Source organism: Lucilia cuprina, chromosome 3, assembly GCF_022045245.1.
Source record: "Lucilia cuprina isolate Lc7/37 chromosome 3, ASM2204524v1, whole genome shotgun sequence".
Classification (NCBI taxonomy): Eukaryota; Metazoa; Arthropoda; class Insecta; order Diptera; family Calliphoridae; genus Lucilia; species Lucilia cuprina.
In genome coordinates this window covers 54607388-54630666 of record NC_060951.1, presented here as the reverse complement: position 1 = coordinate 54630666, position 23279 = coordinate 54607388, and the positions used below count along the sequence as shown (strand labels likewise).

The following is a 23279-nucleotide window of genomic DNA, read 5'->3' as shown; positions in this document are numbered from 1 at the left end:
GTTTTTAAAAATATTAAATGTTGATTCATTTAAATGTAATTTCGAATTTTTTCTAGGTTCAAATATTACATTTTTGAATTTCGAACTTAATTTCGAAAATTCGAAGTTATATACGAAATAATTTGAAAGCTTTTAAAATAATTTCTATATCTTGTGGATTAAATTAAATATAATTTTGGATTTGATTTGAGATGCAATCTTACATTTTCCATTTTCGACCACGATTTCAAAAATTCGAAGTTTTTATCGAAACATTTATAAAGTTGTTAAAATAACCATCAAATTAGAATTCAATTAGAAGTTTTGTTTTAGCTAATAATTAAATTTATGTTCGGAATCCGAATACAAAATTTAACAAATTTTAAAAATTCAAGAATTATATTTGAATTCATGCGAGTCCAACAACATTTGTCAATTTCGTACAATTTCTTAATACTTTTAAAATATACTGTAACTTCGAACTTGATAATTTTAAAAATTTTCATGATTTTCTAAGTTATGTTTGAATTTTTTAGAAATCTTGAATTTATATTCGAAAAATTTTAAAATGAGATTTTTCAAAATTTGCAAATTCCAATTTATTCCGAACCGTGTTTAATGCTCATAAGAACATTTTTTTAAAAATTTGAATTTATATATATTCGAAAAAATTTTAAATTAGATTTTTCAAAATTTTAAAATTCGAAATTATTGTCGAAAATTGTTTAATGCTGTTAATAATCGTGAGGATTGAAAAGAATATGATTTGGATTTAGTTGAGGATTGAGTGTTAGATTTTCCAACTTCGAACTACAAATATAGATTTGAATTGAATTTTAATTTTTTTTTTTTTTGAACTTATGTTCGAAAAATTTTAAAACTCTCTCTATATCATGCGAATTCATTAAAATATAATTTTGGATTTGATTTGAGGTTCAAAACTCACATTTTTCAATTTCGAACTTAATTTCGAAAATTCGAAGTTGTGTTTGAAAAAAATTGTGTATTCATTAAAATATAATTTTTGATTTGATTCGAGATGCAAATCTTATATTTTCAAATTTCGAGCATAATTTCGAAAATTTGAAGTTTTAATTAAAACAATTATAAAGTTGTTAAAATAATCTTCAAATTAGAATTCAATTAGGATTCATACAAATAAAATACCAGGGACCATTTTTGCATTTGTTAAGTTCGAATATAAAAACTTTTTAAAATTATTAAGACATTTTCATGAAGTATTTAATTGTTTTAAGAATGTAAACTTTTTGAGAATAATTAATAAAAATTCGAAAGAAAAATATGTTAAAAAACTTAGTTGTGTTAAAAAGTTGTTTTAATGCAAATCATTATTCTAATAAAAACTAATAAAATAACGAAAAAATAAAAAACAAAAATTTTTCTTTAAATTCATAGAATGTACATTTTATTTTATTAAACATTTTGCCATTAATGTGTAAATTTTAAGAGATTTTTGTGAAAAAAATGTATGTATTCTACTTGTTTATTGCAAATTAAAAACATAAAAAAAATAAAAATATTAGCCAATTTACAAAATTTTGTACTCAGTCGAAAAGTCCTAATTAATAAAAACAAATAAAACAAAATACTTAAAAAAATTGTTAAACTTTTTTGTATTTTTTTTACAGACTCGTAAACTTTTCTTGAAACGCTTAATAAAATAACTTAAATTAAATATTTGTAGGTTATTAGAAAAAAAATAATGTTAAAGCTTGTTCTGTTTTTTTTAGTTTTAAGAAATCGTTTAATCGTTTGCACTAAGCTTAATTAGTTTCTTTAACTTTAAGAGGCTTCATTATATAGTACAACTACTCATCTTTTCTTTTACAATATTACAAAACATTTGTTTTATTATTTTGCTAAAAATTTCGTTTGATCGTAAACAAATAAATACACAATCAAAATTTATTAAAAAAATTAATTGGGATTTTCTTTAAGCGGGGATTTATCGTTTGTTTGTTTTTTTTAAGCCAAAAGCAAAAAAATATTTGTATTAGAACACAAAAACAAATACAAATTAATTAAACTTAGCCAACAAAAGACCTGAGGAACTTGTTTAACACATACATACAGACAAATAGAAAACAAAAGAAAAAATAATGAATGAAATTAAACAATTAAAATAAAAGGAAAAAAACAAACAAAAAAATTATACACATAAATGAGATGGATACTATTAAACAAACAAAAAATTAGCTTAACAAAACAAAAATTATACATATAAAAATGTTACTAAAGAAAATGAGTGGTGTGTGGAAGTGATCTGAGAAAGTAAAAATTATTAATTTGTTATAATAGTTATACCTAATGACTATTGAGACAAGAGCAGAACAATTAAGATTTAACTAAATAACTTAATCTAATAAGTCAGTTATGAAAGACAAAAGACATATTACAAGTTACAAGAGACAATTGACGAAAACGTACGCAAATGACAATTGCAATTGTAGATGAAAGTCTAAACACGCATTAATTACAAAAAAATGAATTTAGTTGCGAAAGAAGAAAAAAATACATAGAATAATTATCCTGTTTTTTTGTTCAAACACAAATCGATATTTAGCATTAACTTAAAAAATATAAATTAAAAATAATAATCACTACTACGAATCAAAGAAATTAAATTACATTGCTACAGTTGCGAGTACCACAGTTATATCATCAGGTTTGCCTCCTGTAAAGTGGGAAAATAAAAAATTAGTTTTGGGTTTTATTATTTGATTTTTTTTTTTTTTTGAACAACATACCCGTTGCATTTATGTTGTTGCGTCTAGCATTAATAGCAAACGGTGACATAAATTCACTATCAAATGACAATGAACGCGCCATCAGCGCCAGCGAGTTGGCAGTCATTTGTAATTTGACAGGATCTGTGACGCCCTCAACCTGTAATGGGAAAATTAAGACATGAATTATAAAAGAGTTTTTTTATATTATTCATAATGTTGATATTAATTACAAAATATTTTTTGCAAAATTCTCTAAATGTTGAATAATCCTAAAATATATTTTTTCACTCTAAAATTTTTAAAAATTTTAATTTCGAAAATTCTTATGCTGTTAAAATAATTTTAAAACTGTTATGATTCATAATTATGAATTTAATTCATAATTATGAATTTAATTAACTATAGACTAGACTATAGACTAGACTATAGACTAGACTATAGACTAGACTATAGACTAAACTATAGACTAGACTATAGACTAGACTATAGACTAGACTATAGACTAGACTATAGAAAAGACTATAGACTAGACTATAGACTAGACTATAGACTAGACTATAGACTAGACTATAGACTAGACTATAGACTAGACTATAGACTAGACTATAGACTAGACTATAGACTAGACTAGACTAGACTATAGACTAGACTATAGACTAGACTATAGACTAGACTATAGACTAGACTATAGACTAGACTATAGACTAGACTATAGACTAGACTATAGACTAGACTATAGACTAGACTATAGACTAGACTATAGGCTATAGACTAGACTAGACTAGACTAGACTATAGACTAGACTAGACTAGACTATAGACTAGACTAGACTATAGACTAGACTATAGACTAGACTATAGACTAGACTATAGACTAGACTATAGACTAGACTATAGACTAGACTATAGACTAGACTATAGACTAGACTATAGACTAGACTATAGACTAGACTATTGACTAGACTATAGACTAGACTATAGACTAGACTATAGACTAGACTATAGACTAGACTATAGACTAGACTATAGACTAGACTATAGACTAGACTATAGACTAGACTATAGACTAGACTATAGACTAGACTATAGACTAGACTATAGACTAGACTATAGACTAGACTATAGACTAGACTATAGACTAGACTATAGACTAGACTATAGACTAGACTATAGACTAGACTATAGACTAGACTATAGACTAGACTATAGACTAGACTATAGACTAGACTATAGACTAGACTATAGACTAGACTATAGACTAGACTATAGACTAGACTATAGACTAGACTATAGACTAGACTATAGACTAGACTATAGACTAGACTATAGACTAGACTATAGACTAGACTATAGACTAGACTATAGACTAGACTATAGACTAGACTATAGACTAGACTATAGACTAGACTATAGACTAGACTATAGACTAGACTATAGACTAGACTATAGACTAGACTATAGACTAGACTATAGACTAGACTATAGACTAAACTATAGACTAGACTATAGACTAGACTATAGACTAGACTATAGACTAGACTATAGACTAGACTATAGACTAGACTATAGACTAGACTATAGACTAGACTATAGACTAGACTATAGACTAGACTATAGACTAGACTATAGACTAGACTATAGACTAGACTATAGACTAGACTATAGACTAGACTATAGACTAGACTATAGACTAGACTATAGACTAGACTATAGACTAGACTATAGACTAGACTATAGACTAGACTATAGACTAGACTATAGACTAGACTATAGACTAGACTATAGACTAGACTATAGACTAGACTATAGACTAGACTATAGACTAGACTATAGACTAGACTATAGACTAGACTATAGACTAGACTATAGACTAGACTATAGACTAGACTATAGACTAGACTATAGACTAGACTATAGACTAGACTATAGACTAGACTATAGACTAGACTATAGACTAGACTATAGACTAGACTATAGACTAGACTATAGACTAGACTATAGACTAGACTATAGACTAGACTATAGACTAGACTATAGAATAGACTATAGAATAGACTATAGACTAGACTATAGACTAGACTATAGACTAAACTATAGACTAGCCTATAGACTAGACTATAGACTAGACTATAGACTAGACTATAGACTAGACTATAGACTAGACTATAGACTAGACTATAGACTAGACTATAGAATTTTCGCAAAAAATGTTTAACCAAATTTTTTCATTATTAACTGAAGTTTTTACAACAAAATATTTTAAAAAATTTTTAAAACAAATCGATATTATCACTTAATATTACAGGTTTTTTAATGTTTCAATTTGAAATTTAAATTTTATTAATCTCAAATCTTTTTGAGTTCAATTTGTAAATTCTAATTAATACTTGCCTCCTTTAAAACATCCAATAAGAGTTTTTCTGGAACATTATCGAAGACACCATCTGTGGCAACTAAAATAACATCACCCTCTTTAACGGGGAAACTTAAGGTATCCGCCGAATCAGGACTATCACTTAAGACATTATGATCATGGCCGGGTGGCGGCAACGACAACTGGAAGGGTGTATTAAAATAATGTTGTTGTTCTTCGGATTTATGAACAATTTCGCCCTTGCGTACGACCATAAAACCGCTATCACCAATATTCGCCGTATAAACCGTAGAATTCTCACGATTTAAGACTAAAACACAAGCAGTGCTGCTACCTGTGAATGATAAGCAAAAAGTAAGAGAAGGAGAAAAAAACATTTGTTAGTAAAATAAATAAATTATTTTTTCTTATTTAATTTAAAAATAAACCATAATATATAATTTTTAAAATAAACGCAATAAACGCAGTTCTAAAAAAAATAAATAACAGAGAACAAATAAAAAATACAATTGCTGGACACACGCCAAAATGAAAATCTAATTTAACCTATTGAATACATTTTTTTTACTTTTTTCACTTTTTTTTGTAAAATACAATTTATTTAAAAGAACACACACAACAACAATTCTTCCAAAAACACAAACAACATACAATTAAATAAAATATAAATGTTTTTTTTTTCTTTAATGAGTCTACACTGTTTACCTAGTCATTTTTATTTAATTAGCTTGATTACAGATTTTTCGGAGACTATTGTATAATAACAATTGTATAAAAATATTAATTAAATAAAATTTAATTTAATGATAATTATATTAACATATTTACTATCAAACTCTTCTTATTAAACTGAATTATTGATAGCATTTATAGATCTATTTTGCTTTATAGATCTATTTTGATAAATTGTCATGAAAAGGTGTTTAAGTAATTAATTATTTAAAAACTATCTTATAGCAAATTGTGTTTGAATTTTCTTCACTAATTACAATTTATTTTGTTATTTTTTGTATTTTTTTTAAAAACTTTATTATCACTCCTGCCAATCTCAGTGAAAAACAAAAATAGCAAAAATGGTTCATTATCAAAACGAACTGACCAAAGTGTTAAAGCTCATGTAATACTTTTTTCCCTAAATAAGTAAATAACAATAAACTTTTAGCAAACAACAACTATATGTACTACTAATACAATTACAACACCTACAATACCTTGATTAAATACATTTATTAGTCTATTTATTATATTTATTGATATTGATAGTGTTAATTATTAATTAAACAATCAAATATTTGTTATAAATTGGAAACAAAAAAAAAACTACAAATTCTCCTTAAAGTTTTTAAGTGTTGTTGTCTACAATGTGGCTTTTATCAATAATATTGTTATGTCGTCATTAATTGTTTACATGTTATTGTAGCATAAATAATTAGCTTTTACTTTATTTTGGTTTTTGTTTTTTTTTATATTTTATTTTCATTTGCATTTACCTAGTATAGGTTTCTTTTGTTCCAATAATTCACAATAACTATATGCTAAAAGATTAACAGGTCGTTGTGGATTGAAATTAACGCAGTGGACTAGACGTTCACAGGTTTTCATGAGAAATGATGAAAACTCTCCGGGATCAATGCCATAACTACGCCAGCCACCTACACCATCAGCAACGCCTGTAAATATAATTAAAATTAAATAATTATTTATATCTTTATTGTATTAATTTAATATTTAAATAAGTCATAGAAGTTTCATACCCTCCACCACTATTAGTGGTGATAGAGCTTTGTAATTCCGTGTGTAACATCAAGAAATATTCATCTGAGACCAAACAAAGTATATATTTTTTGGGTCCTTATTAAATTAAAATTTAAATCCGATTTAGCTATGTCCGTCTATCTATGTAAAATACGATCACGTAAAAACGAATCAAAGTAAATTGAAAATTGGCGGAATCGGTTAGAATATTTTTTTATTCACAAATATTTAAAAACTTAAGTTTAAAACCAATACAGTTCATAGAAAGAAAAACGTTCACAATCGCACCATACTTAGTCATAGCTTTTTCACAAAATTGAAAAAAAAAATAATTTTGTAAAGTTACTTTAAAAACCTTTTATACACAGAAATGTAACTGTAAATTGTTTTCCTATCGGTGAAGCGTATTAAAGATTCGGCACAGCCAAATAAATATAGCTCCCTAACTTGTTTTATTTTTTTAATTTTCTTTTTTAAGCAAAAACACAGATGATATCATAATTATAATTAAAAAGTTTGCAAAATTTTATCATTAATAAGTAAAGCAATGCATACGATTGTGTCACCTATTTTTATACCCTTCACTTTCGTGAGAAGGGTATATATAAGTTTGTCATTCCGTTTGTAATTTCTATAATATAATTTTCCGACCCTATAAAGTATATATATATTCTTGATCCTTATAGATAGCGGAGTCGATTAAGCCATGTCCGTCTGTCTGTCTGTCTGTTGAAATCAGTTTTTAGAGGACCCCAGATATCGGCGATGTCTGAATCTTCAATAATTCTATTAGACATGCTTTCGAGAAGATCGCTATTTAAAATCAGCAAAATCGGTCGGTAAATAACGGAGATATGAGCAAAAATCCGAGACAACCTCTGAAAATTTCATCAAAAAATTGTTAAAAAAGCAACAAAAACACTGTACATAGGAAAAGATGTACACGTGTGTGTGTAGATGTATTTGGTTTTATTCAGCTGTGTATTTTTTTGTATGTTTGGAATTCAAACATACAAAGTATACACAGCAAAAAAATATGATTTGCATTTTTTGTTTAAATAAAATAATTTTCCCTTTTGTTTTGCAACTATATTTTTTGATGAATAGAAAAAAGTATTTAAAACGTTTTCAATTATATGAGAGTAGATTGTGAGTTATTGTACAATAATTTTTATGCGAATAATGTAAGTTTGAAATTTAAAACTAACACAAATTTTTTCCAAGTGCTTTTTAAAACAATTTTTTTTACGATAAATAAAAACAAAATCTACGTCTCGTCAATGTTTACCAGCAATGAATCAGAGGTCGAAGTCGATCGGCTTCGAGTCGGAGCTTAGCCGCCGAACTATATTTAGTTGCTTGAGCCGCCGCCGAAACATTCGGCTTAAATCGACTCAAATTTTTTTAATGTTTTTATTAACTAGACTGTAAGATCAATTATGTTTAAAATACACTATGGTGAAGGGTATATAAGATTCAGCATAGCCGAATATAGCACTCTTACTTGTTCCATTTTATATTATTTATTACTTTTCTGTCGATTACTATAACAATAAGTTTAAAAGTTTAAGCATGTTTCAGGAAAAAAGCTTAGTTTATTTTTTACAAATTTATGAAATTTTGTTTTCGTCACCTATTACGGTTTATGCAGAAATAAGCCTAAGTGTGTAACTTTTGCCTGTATTATATATTTTTTACCAAAAATTTATACTTTTACAGAAAATTCAAATTTTTTCCCAAAAATTCTACATACGACTACTCCCTCACATGGGAACCATTGAGGTCTACTTACTTTAGATAACATATAGAATCATGAATAAAGATACTTTCTTCGTAGTACTTATGTCCAAGCTATTTCATCCTTATCCTTGTATTCTGTTACAGTGGTAGACAAAGTGCTTAACTGTTTCTTTTTCCTCAATATCTTAGTTAAACCAACAGAACAATAAGAAACAATGTAACGTTACACTTATCTCTGTTAAAGTATTAAGTCTACATCTATCTAGTATAATAAGTTAGCTGATCGCTTTCGCCTCAAGTCTTGGCCATAAGATTTAAGGTACTGTGTATCTATTTTCCCCTAAAACGTTTCTCTAATGAACACTAATAAAGTCTGTGCTTCTAATTAAGATGTGCCTAAAGAGGCACATGTTAGAGGTTTTCCATGTGGTTGCAACATCAATTTAATTTTTGCACGCATTTAGTCCTTTTTTTAGCAATTTCCCTGAAAACTTAATTTAACATCATTTAACTTTGCCAACGCTGTGGTATTTAGAAATGAGTTTCAATTTAAGCTTTAGAGAAAATCGATCTCCCCCTTTTAAAGACTGTTAAATTTTCGAGGGTTTATACTAGTTAGTTAGTTTGAAAAAAAGGATGTATTCATTAGACCGACTCATTAAAAATTGTGCTTGAGTTACTCCCCTCAAAATATTCGCGGTAATGTAATTAGATGTTACCCAAAATATTTTCATTTTTTTTTCATATTTAATTTAATATTTTACCAAGCTTCAAATAATCTTTGTTATATTTTATAATGGCTCCCAAAATATTCCTATTCTATCGATGGCCTTTCGTGAGCTGGACCGCGTACAAAAAAAATCCCTTTTTAGTTAATTTTTTTGCAATGTTTGGTATCATTTGAAAGGTTTTTTAAAACCAAGTCTAGTTGTGCTCAAAATTTGATTCGCTTGAAAATGACTATATAACTGCCCTGTTTGGTATGATGATATAAAGCAATGAACCAAATAACATGAATCGAGCAAAAATCCGTCCGATACCATAAACTTATCTTTTTATAATGCTATTTTATTTAATGAATAAGTATATAAGACCCTAAATAATTACACAGTACAGGTCGTTGTTGAGTAGCAGTACATTTTTAAACCCTAAAGAAAAAAGCTTAAAATAGATCATAAGAAAATGTCAAGACGCTAAATTTTATTGACTTCTTTTAAAATAAAAACCATGGTAGCAAAAATAACTAACTGAATTTTGTAAAAAAAAATATCCATCAAATAAAAAATTTAAGTTTTCTTATTATACTTTCTTTGGTGAGTAGAAAAAACTACGAACAAGTTAACATAGATAAAATTAAGAAACAGATGTTGCTATAAACTTAATTTGCATGATGTGCCTGTGTCTAATTTTAACCCTTATTATTTCAGAAAAAGGTTTTCAAATTTTCTTTTGTTTAATACAAATTGTGTGCTTATTATATCACGAAATAAACAAATTTATATATTTTATTTATTTACTTATTACGTTAGAAAATAAACCAAATTCTCAAAATTGTTGTTTTGATTAACTTAAAAAACATTTTAAAGCCTTTGTTATGATGAGACTCATTTTACGGCTTTATATTATCAATAGCAATGTTTTTTTGTATGTATTATAATCATAAAATTCGTTTGAAATATCAGTTATACATTCTCATTCGAAGTGATGATATTTATACGTCAGAGTCTCATATATTTCCCATAACAATATTTTATTACGCTGATCATTCATAAAAAAAATTCATTTATTAATTGATAATAAGATTTTATAAGAATTTTTTGAAATCTTGATTTTTTTTGTCGATCTTGGTAGAAATTGGGTTAAATATTTTTAAAAAATGGTTTACAAAAAAGAACAAACTACAGTTTATTTTTTAAGAAAAACTCAAGAAGAAACTGTTATAGCACTTTTCTGATGAATTTTAGGATATATTTTTTCCTATGTACATTGTTTATATTAATTGTTGTTTGTATTATTTTGGACCCCCAGTGATTTCATTTTCTATTAAATCAAATCAGAAAGAATATAAAAAACATAAATATAAAACATTATTTATAATTTTATAAGATCATATTTTGCTTATAAGTTCAATAATTCAAATAAAAAGGAATTAAAATAAAACGTATGATACTTTAATATTATATTTTTATTACTGTCAAACTGATAAGAGACTTATTTTTGACAATAACTATTGTTTAAAGTAAATAAATTTGAAACATATAAAACTCGTGTCTGAAATTAAAATAACACTCTAAAATATTCGATCAATTTAACTTAAATTATATTTTGATTATGTAGAATTTTTTAACAAGTTTTTTAATTATGAACTTTGTTACATTACTTTATTTTTCTTACTTTAGTATTTAACTTTGTTTACAACTTAACAATTTAACTTAATAAATGACAAATTTAAATATTTTATAGCAAATATTCAATCAATCTTTAGTTTATTTTAATGGATTTTGATGAAAATGAACTTTAGACTTAATGATAGACGTAAAAAACACAAAAGCAATGCTATGATTATTTACAAGTAATTGAGATCATTTTAACAGTTTAAAAGCAAAGTAAAAATGCTTAAACATTTGAAAAAACAGGTTTTTAAAAATATTGTTTTATTAATGATTTAATGCAAACATTTAAATATTTTCTAAAATGTAAAAAAAAACAAAAGAGAATGTTTAATATATTCCAAATATTTTGTTTATAAAAATGAATTATTATTGTTTACAAAGACAACTAAGCTATACTTGCTACACTTTATCAATGTATATAGAATATATATATTATAAATACTCTTTAGTTGACATTTTCATTATAAAGACTAATTTCTTTATGTAAGGGATCACTCCTTCACAGCACAGGACAATTATATGTCCTTGGACGGTATGAACAATAATAAAACTGAAGTTTAACTAAATAATTTTGAGATCAAATATTGGTCCTTTTTTGTTATCTAATAAATTTCGATCAACACAGGACAAGGTATTCATTTTCCGATATAGTAGATTTGAACCAGACTAAATTGAGGTACGTAAAAGGGGATTTAGATACATTTCAAATTTTTCAGAAAAATTCTCTATAAAAACCTTAAACACACATGTTTATTTTTCAAACATTTCAACTATATTCGTTTAAATCCTTATTTTAATGACCCACTTAAAAATCGATTTTAATTTTCAAAAAAAAAGGACCTCCTCTTATATTATAAGTGTTAAATAAATAAATTTTAAAGTGTTTAACATATTCAATAAACAAATTAAAATCTATTCATATCATATACACATACACTTAATGCATTAGGATTACTCGAATTTCAAATTATTGTATTGAATAAGAGAAACACATGCAGCTCTCGATAAATGTATTTCCAATACACACTACAAATTATTTATAAAATATTTGTATGAATACAAAAAAATAGTCACATGGTGGTGTTAAAAACATAAGCAAATAATAGAATGAATATACAAAATAAAAAAATGGAAATATGAGAAAAATATCTTAACGATCAGACAGCAAAAAGTCTACAGCAGACAACAAACAAATAGACGCACTAGTAATGCTGTCTATAGAGACCAAAGATGGGAAATTAAATTTTAAAAATTGTATAAAACTGACAGGAAAACGGTTCTACAGATTGAATCTTGAATCTTATATAACGCCCCGATAAAGCCTTATACATTTAAATAGAATAATAAAAGTACGAGCCAATGTTAAACTAAAATCGCCAAAAAAAAGAATTAGTTCTTGACCAGTTCCCAAAAATGGATATATGTTTTCTAAAGCTTCCTTAGAATCTCTTAAATTGCCCTAGATGAAAATAATCTATTATAGAACTGATTTCATAATGATTTTATAGAATGAATCTCGGTTCTATAGAATGAATATCGACTCTCTAATCATTGGGGTCTAATGCATTAGAGTCTAATGCATTCACAGAAGCATTTCTGAAGGTGACAATTTTGAACACAAAAAATAATACACATCTCCTTTATAAAACAAATAGAAACAGTTACGAAAATTATAATTTCAATTGAAAACTAATTCAAAAATTTTTTATAGTTTAAATTTTCAAAATTTACATTGATATAACGATTCCACAGAAATGTTTACATTTGAATTTTACCAACAAAAGTAATATTACATTAACTTTACCAACCCTGCTATGTAATGATATACTGTGACTAAAAGCAGAGCATGTAGATAAAGGGAAAGACATAAAAATAGGTAGGCAAATAGTCGGACAGACTACCACTGCATAGACTAACAATAGATAACATGTGTACAAAACTGTCGGCTTAATCAATTTAAAGTCCTTTACACGTGTTTTTCTTATTATAAGTTAAACAGATGGATTTTCTTTATACGCTTCTCATAACATATACAGATTAACACAAAAACACTTACCTAAAACATCAGCATTTGATGTGGAGGTTTTAAACCAAGAATCTTCACCATATTTACCAGGTTTATATTTGGAGGTTAAGAAATCTTTGGGAAATCCACACACTACTGATATAAAATGAGGACGAGCTTTACTAGCCCCTCCAGAGGCGGTTGCATTTGTAGCTGTTTCGATTAGTGTGGAGAAACCATTGCGCAAGGCACGCGAAATAAGTCTCGAAGTCCAACTGAGGGAAGAGTGCATGCTGCGCTTATTTGGTTTTTATGTCTTTTGCAGCAGTGTATGTATCTGCCAATATGTATAGCTACTATATTACTGGTACTAGTAGAAGGAAGAAAGTAAAGTTCGAGTATTTACTTAGGGATTCCTCGTTTTATAATTGCACCATTGATTTGCAGGGGGTAGGGTAGGATATACCAAACAAAATGTTCGTTAATAAAATTTACAAAAATCACAGTTTTATTACTAAAGCACCGTTTCTTTTAAAACGCTTTTCAATTGAAAATTTATTTTATTTTTATCAAATTTTTCAAACAAATTTAATAATTATTTACGCGTTTTCTATTTTTGGCTATAAATTATGAATTTTCTATTTATTTTATATTCTTTTTCTCTTTCTCTTCTTTAATTTACGTCAAAGTCACAAGGGGAACGAATAAGACTAACAAAAAGGAATTGAAAATATTCATTTTTTCTTCTCGTAATGATTTTATTTCTTTATCGTTGTTTAGATCGTTTAAAATAATTTATATTATTAATTTATTTATTGTTTATGTAATCAACTTAACACAAAATGCTAGACGAAATTTTTGTTAACAACAACACGATTAATATTAATAAGAAAACTGACTTTTCCGTAAACTACGCGTGAAACAAGAAGAAAATTTTTTACGAATGTGAAAATTAGTGCTGCCACCAAAGAACTGCGCGACCATCATCAACGGCGGCGGCTGACATTAAAATTTCGGTGGCACTTTAAATTCGCCTGGAGCCGTCTAAGTTTTCAACTTAATTTAAAATTGTTTTGCTGTTCTATTTTGATATAAGATTTATCATATAAATCTAAATATCTTTTGTATTATTTATTACTTCTTAGGTTATTAGAACAAATACATATATGCAGTATAAATTAAATTAACCTGTTGCGTTTTTTTTAAGAAAAAAACAGGTACAAAAATATTAAAAATTATTTGACGAAACTTGATTTTTTCACTTTAATATAAATATTTGTTTAGAATCGTAAAGAAGTTTCTAATTTTTCATTAAAAATTTTTAAATATATCATATTGAACGAATTTAAAAACGTTTACACCACTGTGCATATTTCATTTGCTTAATTACAGAGTTGCTAATTTGGTATCATTGCAATTTTACGTTGTCAAGATCTGCGTCAACCAAAACCAATGGCTCAGGCGGCAGGCTGTTAAATTTTCTGCGAATGTCCATAATCAGTAGAAGAATAAAAAAAACTTTACAATTAAAAATTTCCGATTTAAAATTTCAAAAACTGTGTATAGTAAAGTTTTAAACGATAACTTTAATAACATTACCTACTATTTTCAAGCCGACCATAGCTGAAATATTTTGTACGTCCGTGAATTTCAATATTAAACGGCGTCTCGATTTAGCTGCCCGCCGCTGTTTTCTGTTTTTTTTGTTTGAAAAATTTAAACAGTTTTAATTGTTGGTTGAATTTTGTGAAAAAATATGTCTAATTTAAAGCCGTGTCCTTATGCGGAGAAATGTTATCGCAAGAATCCCATACATTTTGGAGAATTTGCTCATCCGCATTGTAAGCTTTACAAAATATATAATGTTAAACATGTATTAAGAACATCTGCTAAAACATTCTCTTTACAGTGGACAACATTTACCAGAAGGGTATAGACCCCAAAACTAATAAGTATAAAATACCCAATGAACTGTCTTCCAATGTTGATATTCTGTTGCAACAACTGAAATTACTGGAAAAGTTGTTTCCTAAAGATGATGCAAAACCAAAAAAGAAAGAAGAGAATCCTCAAGGTTCTTCCAGCTCCTTGAAAGCGGAAACTGTTAAAACTAGCGATAAACGTTCCAAATCACCACAACCTAGCTCGTCTACAGCCCGGCAAGCAAGTGATGATTCAAATTTGGCTAAGAAGCAAAAAATAGCACGCAACATTAGGGACTATATACCGGTAGTAGTAGAAAAAGGAAAAATGGCTAAAAAATTAGAAGCAGCTGCACCGTATAATTTTTTCCTTACTGCCATAACAGACTCAAAGCCAACACATAATGAAGCCTTAAGCGTTACAATGCAAGGTAATTTCTTCCTTTAAGAAATTTGTTAAAAATATCTTATTATTCTTTGTTGTTTAATAATAGAAATCTTAGATGAAAGTCTGGGCATTATAGAGAGTACGGTGCAAATCAATTTTATGGTGGATATTGGCTGGCTTTTAGGTCATTATTATTTTGCCGGCATACTGTAATTATTTTATCATTTTGAACAAATTATGTAGCATATAATAATTTAAATTATTATTTTTTAAGAAATACCCCTTTGTTAGTTTTGTATGGTGATGACACTCCAGAATTACTAACAATCGATAAACATAAGCCTCAAGTAACAGCTATTAAGATTAATATGCCCACTCCATTTGCAACTTCACATTCTAAGGTTATGTTACTGGGTTACAAAGATGGTTCAATGAGAGTGGTGGTATCGACCGCCAATCTTTATGAAGATGATTGGCATAATCGTACCCAGGGCATATGGATAAGTCCCTTATGTCCAGCTTTGCCGGAAGATGCGGACACAACATCTGGTGAAAGTCCTACAAATTTTCGCCAAGATTTAATGTTGTATTTGGTGGAATATAAATGTGCTAAATTGCAGCCATGGATTGCGCGTATACGAAAGTCTGATTTTAGCGCTATAAAGTAAGTTGACTATTAAAACTAAAATATTCAATATAAATAAAACTTTATAAATATTTTTACGATCCTTAAAAATTATGCAATTTCTATTTTTATTTCAACTTTTTCATTTTGTTTTCGCATAGTGTTTTCTTTATCGGCTCCGTACCCGGAGGACATCGAGAAGGTCCACGCGGTCATCCTTGGGGCCATCCACGTGTTGGTAGTCTTCTACAAAAACATTGTGGTCCTGTCGATGAAAAAATTCCAGTTGTCTGTCAAAGTTCCAGTATTGGCAGTTTGGGTGTCAATGTTCAAGCATGGATACAACATGATTTTCTTAATAGTCTACGTAAGGATGGTATGCCTTTGGGTATACGACAGCTGCCACCCTTTAAAATGATCTATCCCAGTTACTGTAATGTCAGCCGTAGTCACGATGGTATGTTGGGCGGTGGCTGTTTACCATACAGTAAAAATACTAACGACAAACAGCCATGGCTTAAAACATATCTACACCAGTGGAGTTCAAAATTACGCCATCGTTCTCGTGCTATGCCTCACATTAAGTCTTATACCAGATACAATTTGGAGGAAAAGTCTGTTTATTGGTTTATTTTAACATCGGCTAATCTGTCAAAGGCTGCCTGGGGTTGCTATAATAAAAATGTTAATATATCACCTTGTCTGCGTATTGCTAATTATGAAGTTGGTGTCCTGTTTTTGCCAAAATTTGTGGTGAGTTTTATTTTTCCTTTTTTGTTCTATAATTAATTAAGACTATAGACTAGTAAATAGTCTCTTCTATTGGGCTAAAATTTCGACTATACACTGCTCAATAGTTGGCAGTAAATATTAAAATATAGACCCAATTACACAGTGTAATATACTATAGACTGGACCATAGTTTCGACAATAGACTGTACTATTGTAACGACTGTAGACTGGACTACATTATTCTGCACTATAGTCTCCACTATATATCGATTTTATAATCTATTAAAACCATTTTTTTTAATTATTTAATAATTTCAGATCGGAGAAGATTCATTTCCTTTGGGTGCACCACGTGATGGTATACCACCATTTCCTTTGCCCTATGATGTTCCCCTAACACCATACGGTCCAGATGATAAACCTTTTCTTATGGACTATTTACATATGTAGTGTTAGTTTTCAGAGTTATTTATTTCTTACAAAAAATCTCAGCAGATCGTTAACCCTAACAGATAAGAATTTATTAATGCTTTTTTATATATATGTAAACACACATACACATACAAATTTATTTTCATATTTTTACTTGTAATTCTACTGGCGTTTAAATTACATTGCAGGTTTATGGCCATTTCTCTAGAGTACGCAATTATTCGTTTCTTGTGAATCGTTAAAAAATATATATTGTATGTATAATTTTTGTTTAGTTTTTTAAGAAACTTATGTGAAAAATGTTATACTATTTATTTTTTGAATTTTCTTCTTAATTGTTCCATTTAATAACGAACAAAAATATAAAATTATTTACAATGCAAATAAAAATGGTTTTATATCAAAAATTTCATTAAATATACCGAATTAACAAAATCTCCTCAATTGCAAGATGTCAAAATTTATTCGTTTAATAACAGCTAAACTGATTTCAAATTTTTTAATATTTGTCTGCAGCAAAATGTTCACTTTAATTAACAAAGAACATTAATAGTAATTATTACAAACGATGTTTATCAAAAAAACCGGTTACAGCTTTTAAAGATTTGTTTCTATTTTGTAACCATTAAGAAGAGACAAAAACTGGTTGCAAGGTCTATGTGTAGTTATATAGTTGTTGACGCAGCAGATAGTCGTTGTTAATTGTCTCATTGCAAACAAACACACATATTTTATTTTATATAGTTATTAAACAAATAAGAAAATTATAAATGAATTTCACTTACACTGTTAACATTGTATTGATATGTCTTGTGCACTCAACAGTTGCTAATAGAATGGCGGCATTAAAAACAAAATTAAAATTTCCCTACGAAATTTCTCTACTCGATGAGAAAACCAACAAGGAACTATTAAAATATTTTCATGGTAAAGTTAAGATAATTGTAGTTTTTTTTTTAATCTATGGATTTTTTTATTATTCTAGGCGAAAAGAATGGTTTTGTACAAGTTGGTCCTGAGAAGTATTTCTTCCCACTTAAATATAAGCAAGAAGCTGAATCTTATTATAATTTCCAAGCACGCCCCAATGATATTTGGGTAGTTACTTTTCCTCGTTCCGGTACTACTTGGACTCAGGAATTGGTTTGGTTGTTGGCAAATAATTTGGATTTTGCAAAGGCAAAAAGTCTTCCGTTAACACAAAGATTTCCGTTTTTTGAGTAAGTAAAAAAGAAAATAATACAATAGACTATGCTATAGACAAGACTGTAGACAGTCTAGTAGATTCCATACGTAACTATGGATTGGATTCTAAACTTAAGACATGACTATAAAGTCAGCACTTAGTAATTGATAAATATGTTCTCTAATCCCTTTTAGATTCCATTTGTTTATGCATCCCGCTATTAAGGAAGAACTTTTAAAGGAAAATGCTTACAGTAAAGAAAATCAAGAATTTATAGAAACCATATCAGTACCGGGTTATAAGCTTTTTTCGGACATGCCAAATACACAAAGACGTTTTATTAAATCACATTTTCCTTTCTCTTTATTGTCGCCCAGTATCGAGGAACAAAAAAGTAAGGTAAGTTTAAAATATGTAATAAAACATTTACATCTTTTGTAAATTATATTATTTCTCCAAAAAGATCATTTATGTAGCCCGACGACCCAAAGATGTGGCAGTTTCTTTTTATCATCTCAATCGTTTATTTCGTACTCAGGGTTATGTAGGTGATTTCGAACGTTATTGGGGATATTTTGAAAAGAGTCTAAGTAATGTTAAACAGGAGTTTAATTAATAATTTGATTTGGAAAGAAAATCATTTTTCGAATCGAATTACTAAGAAATTCCAGTAAATTTTTATTATTACATTAAAATCTTACTTCTTTATTAGATCCCTGGATGCCCTACTACAGCCACCTAAAAGAAGCGCAACAACACAAAAACGACACTAATGTTTTGTATCTTCAATACGAGGATATGGTGGAAAATCTTGAAGATTCTATTAAAAGAATTGCTAACTTTTTGGAATGCCCTCTTGACGAGTCTAAAATGCCCCTGTTGTTGGATCATTTAAATATTTCAAATTTCCGTAATAATACTGCTGTAAATAGTCAAGAATTAAGTGATGTGGGAGTACTGAATAAATCACAAGATGGTTTTGTAAGAAAAGGTGTAGTGGGCGGTTCGGATAATGAATTTCGGAAGGTGCCAGGTCTATTGGAGAAAGCCGAAAAATGGATAGCAGAAAATGAAAGTAAATTATTGCAGGAGATGAAGAAATGAAACAATATAAAAAATAACGAATAATTTAAATAATTTTAATAAAATGGTGAATGATGCAATAAAATATAAAATGTAAATGCTTAACATACACATTAGAATTGTTTTTCGAATAAAGATACAGAGTATTTCATAATTCAAGTCAATGGTAAAATAAATTACAAGAAGTGGTATTAAACTAGTAAGATTAATAAAACATTTTATAAAATATTTCAAAATCTGTTAAAAACGGCAGTGTTTTTTTTAATAAAAAACGCTAATATTTGTGCAAGTAGTTATCATCACTAAATTAAATAATCGAGTACATCTCTATCGATAGCAGTCGCTATCACCTAAAAACTACCATCTCTAGCTTAAATAAAAAGTAAACAAACACGATTGTTTTTTAACCAAATTTGAAGAAATCTTAAAAAACTGGATAAAAATAAAATGTTAGATGGATGGTATTGTCGTAGTTTGGCCAATGAACAACAAGCAGCACAACAGAATGAAAATAATGATCAAAACATGGGATTGAATGAGGACACCGATTCAGATAGTCAAGATAATGAGGAAAGTCGCCAAGGAGGAGGAGGAGGTGCCACTAGCAGTAATGTGGATTATAAGAATCAGTATAGATATTTAAAGAGAAAACTAAAATTTTTGATCTATGTAAGTGAACATTAAATAATATTGACTTATAAATCTAAATGAAAAAAATTGTTCTTAAGGAAAATGAATTTTTCCAAGATGCTTTAAGATCGAATCAAAGACGTCTGCTTAAAGTATCTAGGGATAGAGCATTTCTCCTGGATCGTCTGCTGCAGTATGAGAAACCTGAAAATACTTCTTCGGAAAGTGAAGAAACTGAAGAATCTTCAGAGGATGAGGCTACTAAAGAAACGAAAAAGTAAGTTTAATAATTGGTTACTAAAGTTATTGTTTTTAACTTTTTTCTTCTTAAGACGCAAACTAGAACAAAGTCTTAATGGTTCCGCAACCGGTTCCACACGAGGACGCAAAAAGAAGAACTCTGTTCCAGCTCCCGTTAATGAAACTTCTGATCAAATTGCTAACACAGCCTTTAATCACTTAGATGTAGTGGGCGTAAATCAGCAAACTCAAGCAGAGGTGGAGAGACAGTTATCTAAACGTTCGGTTATGGATTTAATACCAGAACGTGCTCCAGCCACAGTGCCGGCGGAAATGTTTAGTAATGAACCATCGTTAGATAGTGAGCCTACAGATCATTTGGTAGACGGCTCTTCGCCTACGCATGTGGCAGCCGAAGAATGTGTTCCCATGGAATACAGCAATTAAGTTCGGAAAACAATTTTAATTTTAGAAATCATTTATTATCTTTTTAAATTACACATCTTAACTCTTTATTGGGAATAAATGAATTAAAGAACATTTACTTACAAACTAAAAAAGAAAATTAAAAGAAAAATATTAACTTAACACTAAAATTTATGATTTGAATGTGCCCACAGCCAAGAGCAAGTTTCGTCGTGTGAAATGCAATGTCATAAAAGGTGTTGATTTGGTGGGAAAAGCTCTCAATAAGTAAGTATCGCCTTCACTAATCTCAGGATTGTGCGAAGCATTGGTGCTTTGTGTTATATAGTCTTCAGTCAATTTGGTAAAATCCCATAAGGTGAGGTAACAGTCAAGACCGCCTACTGCCAAAACAGTGCCGTCTCTGCTGAAACACATGGTTTGTATGGAGCCAGTATGTCTTACCAAGGAGGTAACCAATTGGCCATGCGATAAATCCCACACTAGGACATGATGATCGGAAGAGCCTGATGCCAAGTAACGGCCACAAGTGGAAAAACATAAAGCATTTATTTGTCCCTTGTGACCAGTCATAAGACGCACCAGTTGCCCGGTTAAAACATCCCACAATCTAACAGTTCTATCACTAGAACCACTAGCTATATAGTTGGAATTGGGATGAAATTGCACACAATCAACGTCGGAAAGATGACCCGTAAATATTCTCAACGGTTGATTAGAATCCGTAGCCCATAGACGTACCGTTTTGTCATATGAACAAGAAGCAAAATAATAGCCATGAGGGGAAAATCTGACATCCCAAACAGGAAACAAGTGACCTTTAAAAACCACTATACACGTCCAAGTGTGCAGGGACCACAGCCGTATAGTGGTGTCTTCTGAGCAGGAGAGTAACATATTTTTTTCTGGAGCAAAAGCACATCTATACACTGGTCCACTGTGGCCATAAAACGTTCTAGCCGACTCACCAGTTCTATCATCCATCATGCGAACTAAAACATCTTCGGCATCTTTATCGATATCCTTGAGCATTTCAGCATTTTTCATTTCTCTTAATTTGGAGGGTGTTAGGGACCATACTTTTATACTGGAATCTGTAAAGCCCACAGCCATCATATAGGAGTCCTCAGAAATTTCCGAACAAGTAACACTATTGTGGGAGTTTAAAATTGTGTATAAGCATATAGAGGGCAATGATTCTTTATTGAGTGCCACACGTTTAGACGCTTCTCTTAAGGCTTTAAGTTTTTCTAATTTATCAGCATCTTTAAGCTCGGGCAAGGGAATACGATCCATGGAGGGCGCATTGGGATCTGATTTGGATTTTTTAGAAAATAACGGATCTTTCTTAGGTTTCTTCTTTTTGGGCTTATCGGGGGCATCGGGATCATTGTCATCTTCTTCTTCCACAGCAGCGGGGGCGGGAGTAGTCATAGATTGAAAATCTACTTCCTTTAATAGGCCATAGTAGACTCTTATCTTATTATCCTGACGCCGTGATTCTCCAATTAAAGAACCAGCCGTTGCATTACATTGTATTTTGGATCTAGCAGTGCCTTCATAAGTATCAAAGTGTAAATACTTGGCCACAATATCAGCAACCAGCTCCTGCTTACGATCCTGGATATGACGTTTGAACAACGAATGAGCATCGCGAGACATGCGTATAATAAATTTGTCTGTTTCCATGGAAGTGTACCAATCGTTATTTTCCATTTCTGAACGTTTAGTTATCAGCAATAGATTTTGTAAATCTTCCCTGTAATAATAGTCCAAGTCGGGTCCATATTTTTCCACAAACTCTCTAGCCGACTTTGCATAGCCACCCGCTACTAGTTTAAAATATATCTGAACTAGTATTGGATATAAAACCATAAACAATTCATGTTTATAAATATCCAACGATTCATCGACAAAATTACGCAAATCTCTATAGGCAGCATCATACAACTCAGGATCACTTCCAGGACCTGGTTTACCTTCTCCACTTGTATTTTCCACATTTTCCCCTAGAGCGGTGGATAAAATTGTGGTGATTTCTTTATCATCTACTTCTTCCAATTCATCTGGCTTAATATTTGCCTCCTGGCACAGCAATTCCTCGGTTTGTTTAAGATTATACTTCTTGATGAGTTTAAGCAAAGCCAGCAAATCACGTTTATCGGCCATGGGTTTGATTTCTCCAGAAACTGGAGATTCACTAATACCATTAACTAATGTATTTGAATTCATGATAATTGAAAAAGTTCATATATTAATATTTGTGATATTTTTTTAATTATTTTCCCACTTTTTTCTCTAAAATGTATTGTTTATGAATGAAGTGAAAAAAAATACTAAAAATTCCAAGAAAAAAACAAAAATTCCATAGCTGTAAAAAATAGTAGTCAAAAAAGTATTGTCAATGCGAGAGTTCGAGTCGCTGTTTTTACTTCAAACAAAAGTGTTTGACGCAAACAAGAAATACAAAAAATACATCATTACTGTTTAATAAAAATAATATATTTTAAAGTTGTTGCGGGCAGAAAAAATTACAAATATATCCCCCCCCCTCGTAGAGACGATTATGAGTTTGTAGGGAGAGGGAAAAATCGTAACCCTCAGCGGCGACGCCTCTGGC

At 29.3% G+C, this 23279-nt stretch overlaps 5 protein-coding genes across 5 annotated transcripts; 3 read left to right on the top strand and 2 right to left on the bottom strand.

Annotated features, from left to right (window-relative positions):
• Window positions 1-1589: 1589 nt before the first annotated feature.
• On the bottom strand, window positions 1590-13947 carry LOC111676173 (protein phosphatase PTC7 homolog). Its single transcript, XM_023437093.2, has 5 exons — window positions 13047-13947; window positions 6593-6772; window positions 5120-5436; window positions 2748-2886; window positions 1590-2674 (listed from the first exon to the last, which is right to left on the bottom strand). Exons 1-5 carry the CDS (start codon window positions 13285-13287, stop codon window positions 2625-2627), a joined length of 927 nt encoding a protein of 308 aa, XP_023292861.1. The 5' UTR covers window positions 13288-13947; the 3' UTR covers window positions 1590-2624.
• Window positions 13948-14661: 714 nt separating this feature from the next.
• LOC111676176 (probable tyrosyl-DNA phosphodiesterase) lies at window positions 14662-17548 on the top strand. The gene is made up of 6 exons (XM_023437097.2): window positions 14662-14836; window positions 14905-15348; window positions 15412-15514; window positions 15580-15969; window positions 16092-16683; window positions 16981-17548. The coding sequence occupies exons 1-6, from the start codon at window positions 14752-14754 to the stop codon at window positions 17110-17112; spliced, it is 1746 nt and encodes a 581-aa protein (XP_023292865.2). The 5' UTR covers window positions 14662-14751; the 3' UTR covers window positions 17113-17548.
• A 223-nt stretch (window positions 17549-17771) lies between these two features.
• LOC111676181 (sulfotransferase 1C4) lies at window positions 17772-19465 on the top strand. Its single transcript, XM_023437103.2, has 5 exons — window positions 17772-18021; window positions 18080-18314; window positions 18475-18679; window positions 18744-18870; window positions 18993-19465. The coding sequence occupies exons 1-5, from the start codon at window positions 17865-17867 to the stop codon at window positions 19382-19384; spliced, it is 1116 nt and encodes a 371-aa protein (XP_023292871.2). The 5' UTR covers window positions 17772-17864; the 3' UTR covers window positions 19385-19465.
• Window positions 19466-19607: 142 nt separating this feature from the next.
• On the top strand, window positions 19608-20821 carry LOC111676171. Its single transcript, XM_023437092.2, has 3 exons — window positions 19608-20032; window positions 20092-20270; window positions 20326-20821. Exons 1-3 carry the CDS (start codon window positions 19811-19813, stop codon window positions 20678-20680), a joined length of 756 nt encoding a protein of 251 aa, XP_023292860.2. The 5' UTR covers window positions 19608-19810; the 3' UTR covers window positions 20681-20821.
• Window positions 20694-23001, bottom strand: LOC111676170 (transcription initiation factor TFIID subunit 5). The gene has a single exon (XM_023437091.2). The coding sequence runs from the start codon at window positions 22889-22891 to the stop codon at window positions 20831-20833; it is 2061 nt and encodes a 686-aa protein (XP_023292859.1). The 5' UTR covers window positions 22892-23001; the 3' UTR covers window positions 20694-20830.
• Between the last annotated feature and the right edge of the window lie 278 nt (window positions 23002-23279).

Excerpts from the sequence above, each read along its gene's own strand:
- LOC111676170 (XM_023437091.2), bottom strand. The coding sequence starts at position 22,891 with ATGAATTCAAATACATTAGTTAATGGTATTAGTGAATCTCCAGTTTCT.
- LOC111676173 (XM_023437093.2), bottom strand. The coding sequence starts at position 13,287 with ATGCACTCTTCCCTCAGTTGGACTTCGAGACTTATTTCGCGTGCCTTG. Across the intron at positions 6,773-13,046 it reads ATCAAATGCTGATGTTTTAG|GCGTTGCTGATGGTGTAGGT; the intron begins GTAAGTGTTTTT and ends TTATATTTACAG. Across the intron at positions 2,675-2,747 it reads CAACAACATAAATGCAACGG|GAGGCAAACCTGATGATATA; the intron begins GTATGTTGTTCA and ends CCCACTTTACAG.
- LOC111676181 (XM_023437103.2), top strand. The coding sequence starts at position 17,865 with ATGAATTTCACTTACACTGTTAACATTGTATTGATATGTCTTGTGCAC. Across the intron at positions 18,315-18,474 it reads CAAAGATTTCCGTTTTTTGA|ATTCCATTTGTTTATGCATC; the intron begins GTAAGTAAAAAA and ends AATCCCTTTTAG. Across the intron at positions 18,680-18,743 it reads TCGAGGAACAAAAAAGTAAG|ATCATTTATGTAGCCCGACG; the intron begins GTAAGTTTAAAA and ends TTCTCCAAAAAG.
- LOC111676176 (XM_023437097.2), top strand. The coding sequence starts at position 14,752 with ATGTCTAATTTAAAGCCGTGTCCTTATGCGGAGAAATGTTATCGCAAG. Across the intron at positions 15,349-15,411 it reads CTTAAGCGTTACAATGCAAG|AAATCTTAGATGAAAGTCTG; the intron begins GTAATTTCTTCC and ends GTTTAATAATAG. Across the intron at positions 15,970-16,091 it reads TCTGATTTTAGCGCTATAAA|TGTTTTCTTTATCGGCTCCG; the intron begins GTAAGTTGACTA and ends GTTTTCGCATAG.
- LOC111676171 (XM_023437092.2), top strand. The coding sequence starts at position 19,811 with ATGTTAGATGGATGGTATTGTCGTAGTTTGGCCAATGAACAACAAGCA. Across the intron at positions 20,033-20,091 it reads AACTAAAATTTTTGATCTAT|GAAAATGAATTTTTCCAAGA; the intron begins GTAAGTGAACAT and ends ATTGTTCTTAAG. Across the intron at positions 20,271-20,325 it reads GCTACTAAAGAAACGAAAAA|ACGCAAACTAGAACAAAGTC; the intron begins GTAAGTTTAATA and ends TTTCTTCTTAAG.